The 12,253-nt window shown below is 36.4% G+C and overlaps 1 protein-coding gene across 2 annotated transcripts in view; it reads right to left on the bottom strand.

The window, feature by feature from the left end:
* The window catches only part of LOC145934586 (nephrin), a 223,454-nt gene that overhangs the window by 60,213 nt on the left and 150,988 nt on the right, over positions 1-12,253 (bottom strand). For both annotated transcript variants that reach the window (XM_083035178.1, XM_083035177.1), the window contains exon 8: positions 11,957-12,083. In XM_083035178.1, coding sequence (XP_082891304.1) covers positions 11,957-12,083 — 127 coding nt within the window. The remainder of the gene's footprint in view (positions 1-11,956; positions 12,084-12,253) is intronic.

The following is a 12,253-nucleotide window of genomic DNA, read 5'->3' as shown; positions in this document are numbered from 1 at the left end:
AGGGCTAAATAAAACGTAGGAATCGTTGCCGCGCTCTAATTTTTTTCCCTCAATTTTCTAACAATTTTTCGAAATTTTACGAAATTGTTTTTTCTATGAAAGCCATACGGTGCATTCTATACATAGGATATTTTTATTCTCGAAAAAAAAACGGAAAAAGAGTTTCGCTTGATACAGAGTAAGATTGCAACGTGTGAGTTTCACAAATTTTGTAGTTTTTACACAACAAACCAATCGTCGAAAGCGAGCCCGGCAGGGGCGAGTTGGTTCTCTTGTTCGCGCGACGAGTTGCAGGAATCGATGACGCAGCATCGCGGAGGTTTGATCGGCGAAGCAATTTCGGGGTACGTCGAATGTATGGAAGCGACCGTGCGTGCCGGGGGTGCGTGTATACGCATTGTGTTCGCGACCGTGGATAAACGTGCATCGCGCGTCGAATTCGCGCCCACGTATACATATATACATATATATATATACATGTGCGCGCACCGATTAATCGGTCTCGCCTCGAGTCGACGAACTAATCTGTTTACAATGTACACGGTCGAATCTAATGGCCGGGTGGGACCGATCGGGCGACACACGCGATACACGATTATATCTCCCGGAAGTTACGCCGTGCCGCGTTCGCGCGCAGCCTCCGCGGAAAATCGAATCGCGTCAACCCCGGCCGCATCCACCTCTCGTTATTATCGCGCGAAGCTGAATCGGATTAATAGCCGCCGGCCGGGTGGCCTGGCCAGGACACCGAGTTGAATACAATTATGCGCGACGTGCATCGTGCGGTTGCGAGCGCGAATATGTAAGAGAATCCAATATTCTAAATAAATAAAATACGTATTCCTTTATGCGCGCGTACAGAGGAGCAATCTCGAATAAATTCGAAAATATAATAAGAACGTTCCTGAATTAAATGACATTCGAATTATATGAGCTCTTTAATGATGTCCGGCAGAAAGTTTTCAAGAATAAAAAAAAATCAAGAAAAAAGCTTTGTGTTAAATTGCAAAAAAGTATAAAAGTATAGTACTAATGTAAATATTACTGTAATAGTATTAATAACCTAAGATATAGGGGCAATCTTAGATAAAAAAATAAAAAAATAGTGGTTTATATATCAAGAAAAATAAAATTTGTTTCTCTAAGTTCTTATAAGATGATTTTTTAACATTATTGTCGTTTTTTCATGTTTCGAAAATTTTCTTCGCACCTTGTTTGTGAAGTGCTAACATAAGCTCAAGTGATTAAAGCGAAGCTAACAAAAGGAAGATAATTTTCGAGCCGTGCGACATTGAATTAACCGACAGCATTAATATTTACGTGAAAAGTGAACAAGGGAATGGAATATTATCGTAGTAATTATAACTCGCTCGCGCACGTGTTTTCACTTAAACTGCGCACAGTCTGTGTCGAAATTCGAAGGTGGGAGAGAGGGAAAATAGTAATTGTATCATGTAAACATTATATACTACCGTACAACACAATAAACATTTCTCCCTCCTTTCTCCCTTAACATCATTCATCGTGTATTCAAACAATGCATTCGCGCGGAAGTGTTGTTTTCTCCCGTTTTCGCGACGAGTTCTCGCGGGTGACTTTTACGCGTGATTATTATACGCACCCGGTTAATTAATTAGACGGCGATCTCGTGTTCGCAAAGTTTGTCCTCTCCCCGGCGATTTCGCGAGACCGGGCGGCGCAAACAATCGGGCGGATAGTTATTTACGGTGTTTCTTGTTTAGCCGCGACAGTTGCGCGCGCGACGCTAGTTATTAATTAGATATCCGCCACCGCCGCCGCCATCGTTGTTTCGCTCTCTCTCTCTCCCCTTCTCTTTGTCATGCGTTTTCATGACACTCCTCCTCCGATACGGCGTTCTTCGGCGACCCGAATTTGCGATTTACGATGAGCAACTTTGGTAACTTCGTCTATTTTGCGCGCATGAAATTGGTAGATTGCCGCTGGGATCGGCAATTCTCTGCAAGATCGTAACGCCAAATTCTTGCGAGGATTATCTATTTATCTTTCACAGTTTAATGAAAGATAGTGGCTAATCTCCACTCAGTCTAAATGTTATAATTATAATATATAAATCCAATGTAAGCGCCTTTAGAAACAAAAATATTATACGTTGATGTCGGACAAATGTGAGATCAGACATATAGCCAATATTATCCCTGATTAAAGTTATTTGCCGATAATTAAATAATTTTTTAATTGTACTCTAATTTAAATTTTTGCACAAGGAGGGTTATTTCGATAAAAATGTTCATCTTTTTTATAAAAATTTGCTAATATATTCTCATATATATTTCATCAGAATATATTCTCGCAACTATAGCACATTTTCTGTAAATTCCAATACGGAAAATTTTTAATTAAACTATATCAATGAATGTATTCTATATGCGGTTATCTTTTAATTACATAAAAAAGTAATAAAATTATTTTTAATTATCTAATATTAATATTTTATTTATTGATGATATAAAAGATGACAAATATCGAATAGAAAGTTAGGACTAATTATCTTTTAAAATAAATTCTTAGATAATAAACTATATGAATTTATATTTAAAAAATATACCTACAATTTTAATATTTTCTCTGGATATAAAAATCGAAACAAAAATAATTGCATTAAATCTTGGCATTAAAATTAATAAATCGCACCATAAAATCTCACAAAGCAGACGTATAATTTTTGTGTCTAAAAGTCTTAAATTAAAAATATACCTAAAATCCATTTTCTTTTCGATGTTACTATTTGTCTACTTTTCGCGATCTAATCTGCATGGATTTCTGTTCACATTCCCTAACAACGTATCGCAAATTTATTCTCATTAGCGTAGCATCAAAACGACGTGAACAATATACTAAATGTGGTGGTTTACACCTAACTATGTAGCAGCGAGATAAGTTAGGTTGCAAATTACACGCTTATCTTTTCTTTTGACAAGTTGTTTAAGCCCCGTCCAAACAGATTGATTGATTACTCGCGTACGCGCATAATTATTATTAGTAGAGTATACGTATTATTAACTCGAGCGTTTCGGCAAGCTATTCCATTCGTGAGTAATGCAAGAGCACATATAAGAGCTCGTCGGAAAACACGCTCTGCGTTTCTACGATGATAAATAATCGTACGGGTCCGGCCGCGAACATTTATCGCGAACTGTGATTTGTGGAGGGCCACCACTGGAAAAGAGGGGGAAGGGATTGGTCGAGAAATCATTTTTGCCGGCCGGAAAAACTGTTTTTTATACTCTTTGCAAGATTCATTTCGCCTAATCGATTTTCCACTGACAGCTCCGCGACCGTGCGCATTTTTATCTTGCCGACGAGACTTGGCGGATATAAATATGCGATGGGCATTTTATTTTTCTTTTCGATTAATTCACGTGGCGGACTTTATCTCCTCGGAAATTTTATCGCGGATTTACCGCGATATTTCACGCCGAAGATTGGAAAGTCACGATATAGACGGAGTACACGGTTTGCTTTTGCCTTTCTTTCGTGGAATCGTAGAAATTAGAGACGGCAAAAAAATAATAGAAACTTGCAATATCGAATGATTGAACAAGGTAAAGAATAACATTATACTTTTTTTTTTACTTTCCGGCAGAAGATATTAATTTCTCAAAATCATTATTAATAATATACAATTAATTTTTCTTTTAATATTCTCAATAATTACGCAAAGCAAATAAATGTATATAAATAAGAAGTCACTTTATTTTTCTCATCATTCATGTGATAATAATCATTTTTGTAGGAATACGCATTTCCTTCTCTGATTGACTTCCCTGTTATTTCAAATAATTCATTCGGGACGATGCGACGGTGAGTAAATCGTGCAGGTTCGTTTTAAGTAACGCGTTCATCTACGTTGAAAGCACATGCATGATCGCGATTGCGGATACACGTCCGTGTGGTCGCATGGATGTACGGACGGTCCGGTAATGGGCGGGCGGGAAATAGCTTTCCGGTGAATGAACACGCGCTATGCCCTCTCCGCATTCCGTCCCGGACGACGACGAGAAGCGTCGTCGTGTGACCGAACAGATCGTTAACCACGTGACACGGACGATGCCGTCGACCCACTTCCTTCCGTTTTCTCCGTCGTGCTTAAAGCGCGCCCCGCATCCTATTTCCCTCCACTTAGTCATAAATTCGCCCCCTTTGGGCTTTCGATAGCAGGTCCTGCCTGTCGACGGCGAAATTTTAATCCTTTCAATCATGAATTTGTATTATAATTAGAAAGAAATTTTTGATACTTATTTAAGGGTAGATATATCCATAAATAACGCGATTAAATAATTTATATTATAATGCAACTTTTTAATAGAATAAAAAAAAGTCAATTTATAAAGGTCAATTTTAGAGAATTCTGCAATTAAAATTTCTCATCATTAATACAAATTAATTAATCATACTTAATGCATATATAAAAATAAGGAAATGGTTAATATTACTTATTTTTACGTGTGATCTCCAGTCAAATAACAGGTATTCAAGGCAATCATTAATCGCGATTGCGCTTGTCCCTTCTAAAAATAATTAATGGATGCTCGTAAATTTGTGCCTAACAAGTTCTCGCGATAAGCGACACCAGATCTCGAATGCGCTTGAATTTTTCACGCGACACGAATTGTTAAAGTCTTCGATTAGATAGAAGCGGGGACACAAAAAATCCGACATCGAACTCGTGCTCGTACGGACGATCCATGGTCAGCCACAGGTGGGCAATGTCGTCTATCCCTTCCAGCCCTTCTTTTGTTTTACCCCAATGATCCCTCGCAAAGTCTTATCCGTGAGATATTTAACCGTTCAATCGGAATTATTAGAATGCCAATAGTTTCAATTTTTCACTCTTTTCCTCCGCTAAAATTAAATCATATAATTATAAATTTCACGTGTCCCTCAATTTTCTAGAGAATCTCTAAATATCTCTAAAATCTGTATGACTTGTTTAAAGAAATGTATAAAATTAACTTCAAATATTTCGAATGATGATGCATGTTACTCTCGGCCTAGTTCTGGGACATCTTGCAGATATGTTCTAGATAAATCGAGGATGACAAAAGCCTATCTTTCGATCAATTTGGAGTTCCGAGTACTCTATTATGCGCGTTACAACGCAAACTCGAATGAGCGAGCACGGGACTGTGTCTGACGAAGTACACGCCGTTACCACTGCCGCCGACTCGAGAGTCTGACGTTGATAGATTCGTCGTTGTACCATTAGGCAGGATAGACTGTGCAGTTATGGGATGCTTTATTACTATAATGGCCGCCCATTTTCCCGATGAACGATCCGAGTTTGCCTGCGGTTACGTGGGATACGACTGGCGATCTTCAAAAACGCTGGCTATCGATACCATTAGTCATGCTACACGCTTGAAAAATGCGTATCGATACTATCAAAATTCTTTACACGTCGCATTTCAAAACATAAACACTTACATACATCAGATAACGATAGTGTAACTCGTTCTGGCTACTTAAAAAATAAAAATCGATGCCACACGTATGCACAGATCCATTCTGTGCCATTTTTTAATTTTTGAATACATATAATTTCGAATATAAGTATAAAAGTTTGTTAAATAAAAATACTTTTCAAATGTTACTCGTTTTCTGTTAGGTACTTTTTAAAAAACGATTTTTTGTGTACGTCAATTTTAGAGATTTGTTGATTAATTTCTCGAAAATCTCAAAGAATTCATATTGAAATCAAGTTATTAATAAATATTCAATTATAAAATTCTCTCTAAATTTATTTATCTTCATTTAAATAAATTTTTTTATATTACAACAAAAACTCGATATAAAACGATATCAACATCCGTAAAGCATGATCAAACATGTGAAAATGTCCCAAATGGATTGAAAATGTCGACGAATTGAAATAACCGGAGATACAATTGTCACTTCGATTACATGAATAATTCGACTTCGAAAGCCATTTTGAAGAATCGACCGGTTTATCGATCGTTCGTTAATAGAATATCGACGACCCTACGTGAAATGCATTTGTGAAAATTTCGCAATGCCCTTTGTGACAAGATAATTGATTTTACCTTGCCGTAATTTTATATCGTTGATCAAGAATGATAGGCATTTGGTTGGCCACTGCTTTTTACAAAAACATTTTAAATTATTGAGTTTCTGTGACGCAAACTGCACTTTTATTGTAATTGCGGCTTGTTACGCGTGCTTTTTGATCGTACAAATTAAACGTTGCGGTTTGCACTATAACGAATATTTTCATTTTTTTTATTTTCTTCGTTTTTTTCGGCAGCGGCGACCGATATTGGTCATCTACCAGTGAATTATACGCTTCACTCGGAAAATTATATTGTCTCTAATTTTTCAAACGTTCTCTCTACGTTTGATCCTTTATTTCAGTTCAATTTTATTTTATTTTTTACGCAAACGCGTTTCGCGTTTTGCGGTGAGGCGCTGAAAAATATTTGTTTCATTGACTATGGGCTTCAATTCAATTAATCTATTTTGGTGTAAGTATCTCAATATATATAACTCACACTACATCATATATCATTAATTTATTCGTAGCAGCCATCATTGACATCAATACTTGATGTAATGCACATGATCGCGTTTTTCGCAAATACCTATTACATGTTATATGATATGCTCGTTACACGAACCCAACCATAATTGCTATTCGTTACTGCGCGTTGTTTGGCACGAGGAAATACGACCAATGCCATTTGGAATCTGTCCAAAGTTGTTATCAAGATCTTCGCCATTGCATTCGCCATTATAATATCCAATATCATGCAAATTTCATCTTCCAAGTGATTGTATATTTCAATACAGTGTCGTCAATAAAAATGCTGCTTTATTTAATTTTTTCGCTATATCTAAAAAAGCTAATATCTGATATTAAATTTGGACATCAGCGTTCAACATTTATTTAATACAGAAAAGCGCGCACACTATGTATTTTAAAATAATTAAATTTTTCACAAAATGTGGGGTTCTAAAATAGCGGGACTCTAGTGGTATTATTTATACGTTACGTATACCTCTCGAAACCACTTGTCGGGTTAAAATTACGAAGCACAGCAAAATTTGATAAACGAGTGGGCCGAGAGGTCGAATCAAATTTCATTTAGCCTCGACATTTTATGCGTTGCCGACGCCAAGTCATAACGAAAGCGCGAGGAGAAGCCAGCTAACGAGAACAAATTTTTATTTCGCGTTCGTCTCTACCCGCCCCAAGATAAACTCATTTTACGGGCGAGAGAAACAGAAAAATCCGGACGGCGCCGCATTATTTCCTGACGAAAGTTGTATGCCGTATGTAGGTGAACTGGCGGTTAAAAGTTTATTCCATTGTAGGAAATTTGTTGTCGGACTGCTGATTGTAGTTATTAAATTGTGTATGTCAGTAATTTTTTAAAATAGAATTAATATCACAATTATATCTTGTATATACATATAAATAACAAAAACTGCACGTAAGAAATATTATGGCATACAGATTTAAATTTCCACGGAGTGAAAGAGAAATATTATGACATTCTATTTTTCCATCTGAAATCAATTTAAATTTATTTACGAGAGAGATAACAAAAAATATGTGTATAAATAAATAAGTAAAAAAAATATATACATGTATGTCTAAAAAAATATTACGCTTATATTTTTTTATCAAGTCCTTTCATGTGATAATTCTAAAACTTTTGAAACTTTTTATTTTTCCTTATTTATTTACGAGAAACCGCAAGAATTCTTTCTGTACTATAGATATCATAGATGCAGAGGAAATGTAAATGTTACAAACCAACGCGGCGTGCAACGAGAGCTGATTTCTCCGATGGCAGCTGTCACGCGTAGTTCGCCGGCAAATGTCAGTCTCTGAGATAAACAAAAGGGGAATAACGCGGTTGCATCGGACAGTTGCATGCGTCACGTGCATCGATAATACTCCTTGCACAGAAACGTTGCCGTGAATAAGGCTATTCCAAATTCGTGTACGAAACGTGCAATCTCAATAAACGCATATATCTACATTGAAAACTAACGCATATAAGAGACGCGAAACATTTCTTCTCGAAAAATATATTTTAATAAAATATAATTAAAAAAGAGAAATATATATGATATATATGTAAACAAATTTTAAATAATCTTTCTAGCAGTCGTAAAACGAATTTACGAATTCTCATATTTTTTTTTTTTCGAAATTGTCAAAGAGTGATTATAAGATTGCATCGACTGACATCGTCGAAATCGCTTAATTATGATTTGAGGGATATTCTTATACATATATAGATTAGTAGTATGGGACTCGACGGTTAGTTGGACTATCTAGATCTCGTCGCGAATTCCTCGCGGCTACGCCGGTGGCGATTAACCATCGGGCTAATGCCAGATGCCCGCATATAACGCCGGACGCGAGGATAATACCGGATGCAGCCGAGCGGGCCTGATCGGACGGGCAGCCGTAAATAAACGGATAACGATAGCTCTCGTATCTCGGCAGCGAGGGCGAGCAGACGTTCCCTCGATTTGCGCGCGTTATGCATCCGAACGTTGCACAACAGATCGGACGGCCACAGTAATTTCGCGGTAGAAGAGAAGCGGCCAAAGTGGGAAGGATATTGAATCACCGGGAATAACGGCGCATCCCCACGAAAGACGATTTAGATTTTCGTCATTCTTGTTTATTGTCGCGTGTTGAGAATTCGTGATTACAGAAAGAAAGAGATTTTTTTATACTGAAAATACACGGAAGCTAAAAACATATATATAATATAAATAAATAAAGATTTGCATTTATATTAAAATTTATTTATTTTTTTTAATTATCTTAGTTTCATTTTTCATTAATTTCATTTTATACCTATGATAGAATTATGGTATCTTTATCTCATCTTGGATGTTGATTCGAAAATCAATCTTAACTGACTGGTTCTAATTGCAATTATAACGCATCTATGTGCGTAAAATAGAACAAGGTAATTCTTTTATGTCAAAATAATTGAGACATCGTAAGATTCAAAAGTCTCGCCATGCGAGCGTTAGCACACTGCAAAGGTTTAATATGCGCGCAAGGCTCTCCATTCAACCTTTTTACTTTCGAGCCCGCTCGCTTAAACAAGCACTAGCTGCTTTCTGCGTGTGCATGTTTGCGTGCGCAATCTCGCCCCGCTGATGCATCCATGCATCACGCCAGCTATCGAAATCGAATTAACATCCCTTTACGTTCGCTCAAGGACACTTCAGGCCGGCAATCCAAATTGTTACGCCGCGACTCAAAGCGTCGTACGGGCCCTTGAGCAGGGCCCGCCGACAGTGTTCTCTGCACGATCACTGGAGCGAAAACGACGTCCCGCGCTAATACACGCTAATTTTCGCAAAATGTAATTGCCGATATTGCTCATCGTATTCTCAGATGGCTGCTTAACACGATTTCAATTAAAATTGCACGATTAATATAAAAGAGAAACTATACGAGCAAAACTGCAACACGTTGCAATATTCTTTGCAAAATCTCGTTATGCCTGTGAATGAAAAGATACTATCATACGACAATGAAAAGTACAAATAGTCGTATTACAATTAAAATTCCCAAATATCTTTCTCCGATGAGTTAATCTGTTCGAAGCATTTTCTCATATCGCGATGGTCTTAACTTAAATCGATTCATTATTATTTCGACATTTTTCGACGATTAAAAATAAAATATAGAAAGTAGGATTTTATTTTCCCATTTGATTTTACACATCTCGCATGAGAAATAATTTTCAATCCTTACAAAGATACGATATTTATACGTATTTTCTTTTATTTTACAATTCGTTCCGAGTAATTTATTGATCAGACGTTGGTTCATGGATTATTTCTCAAAGATTGATTACTCCGCAAGATGAAATTTTTAGCAACATAAAGTTTCCGCGAAAAAAAATTACGTTTGCCATTTTCTCGATTTCCGGAACTCATTATTGGTTTTATTAGCGATGCAAATTGGCCTTTTCATTTAAAAAGTATTAACTGCGTACGATTATTCGGGTTATTTACTTCTGCGCCGCCTGGTCAAGGCAAGCAATTAAACTGTGGAAAACTCAGCCTTAATTTGCGTTGCTCCAATTTATATCGCGGCAGTGAGTGCCTTGTTCTGTACAAATAGCTATCTTTTGCCGTGATATATATAAAAAATAGAACCTACTCAATTCGAAATATTATAAAAAGTAAAAATATTATAATGGCTTTAAAAATTTTTTTATTTTAAGCGCTACCGAGCGATTTTCTCTTGAAGATAGATTAAAAGCTCGAGAGTTGATATCGCTATAATAATGATTTTTTCAGATATTATCACACTATTTCTCAACAGCAATTTTTCAAATTTGTTAAGAAAACATTAATTCCTCAAACATAGAGAATTGGAAAAATATATCGACAAAGGATTTATTATTGAAAGATAATTTGTCAATTCAATCATTTCCAATTATTTCGAATCTGTCTTTTTATATTTCAGTTTGCCTAAGTTTCAAGCATATAAATAATCAAATAATTATTTATAGCTTATTATACCATATTTATTACACCAACATTCGTTACACCATGTTGTAGTCTATAGTATCGCTTTATTAAAGTTTAATAACGTTTATAGCCTAGTTCCCCCCACCGTTCAACATTATCTGATAGCGTTGCTAACTTTTTAATGGATAATGAACCTGTTATCGTATCCCAACCGGCTTTATTGGCTAATTACATGGACTTTATTTTTCGTTCGGTTATTAGCGTGATTTCGAAATTGTCCCAAATTGCGCTGTTTTACCAAAGAGAGTTAATTTAGCTAATTTTGGAACGCGTATCTCTTTACACCCATTTTATAATACACATGGTAAATAAATATGTACAAAATGTATACTAAAGCTAAAAAAGCGAGAATCAATTTGTTGGATTGCAATCGACGGCTAAATAATAAACAATAAATTTCCAAACTGATGATTTAAGCCTGCTTAAGAGAATATTTCAAATAATATTAATTAAATTTTAATATTCTTAAATATATACGTGCAATTGTCACATATATATAGCAGAAAAAATCCTCTTAAATGGAAATATATTATAAATATTATAGAATTTATTTTAAAAATGTATTATTTAAATACGATTTGTATTATCTATTGCATCACCCGATTCCTTCAAGTTTGGAATATTTAACTTTATCGCTTCGAAAAAGGGAAAAAGAGAAAGGTAGATACCACGCCGCTGCTCTAAGAGCGCCATTTTCCTTTAAGGACGACCGAAAGACTTACGAGGATCGTTCTTTTCTAAGGACGATCGTATGGGGCGCCCGTTATTCGAACGCGTTCGAATGAAATTCCGATCGCCTGCCTGCAGCCTTTGTCCTGGGGGTGATCTCGCCCCGCGCGCCGGCTTTTCGGAATTTATCGGAATAATCGGATTCATTCCTTCTCCGCGTGGTGATCGGCAAAAGAATCGTTACGACGGTCGATATTTCGGAAAAAAAAACTGCGTGCTTACGCCAAATATTTGTGTCGCGTCCCAAAAGCTTATTCGCACATAATTCTCGATCTTTAATCGAACGGTACCACGAATATACAAAGTGTTTGAAATTTACAAGTTTTCCTTTTCGAATACCAGAGATTAAATCTTATTAAAATTTTAAATTTATTAGAGCATAGCAAACAGCAAAATTAAAATCGATACTAATAAAATACAGGAATAAAGAAATCTTTATGAATTTATTCTGCTGCAAATAACGCGCGCAGCCCAATTTATTTATTTATTGCTCCTGAAATAAACTCGATTTCCCGTAATAATTTTTTAATATAAATGACTGTGTGAGACAGTAATATTTGCTCACTGATTGTTTCGTACCGTGACGCAGCTATGTCTCGAAAATACGCGAGTCATCGCTATTATCGATTATCATCTGACTGGTACTTACAGTGCACTTGCAGCTTCCATCGGTCCTCGATACCGGCTTCCGGCAGCTTCGGATTCTCGGCACGACACACCAGGAACTTTCCCTCGTCCTCTACCGTCGGCGTGAATTGCAGCAGACTCACACCGTCCTGCAATTGCGAATAGCAATCATTCGTCTCGGCTGTTCAATCAGGATAGTGATTTGCAGAAATCCGTACGAAACTCGCTTCGCTTGTTTATTAGATATACGGTTATAGATAGTCAAAATTTTTCTCGATACATTCTTTTCGTTGATAATATTATTAGGTCGAAATAATTA

Source organism: Prenolepis imparis, unplaced genomic scaffold (assembly GCF_030444845.1).
Source record: "Prenolepis imparis isolate NDT839.2.m4 unplaced genomic scaffold, iyPreImpa1.0 SCAF_3, whole genome shotgun sequence".
NCBI lineage: Eukaryota > Metazoa > Arthropoda > Insecta > Hymenoptera > Formicidae > Prenolepis > Prenolepis imparis.
Note: the sequence above shows the minus strand (reverse complement) of the source record. Positions and strands in the feature narration are given on the sequence as shown.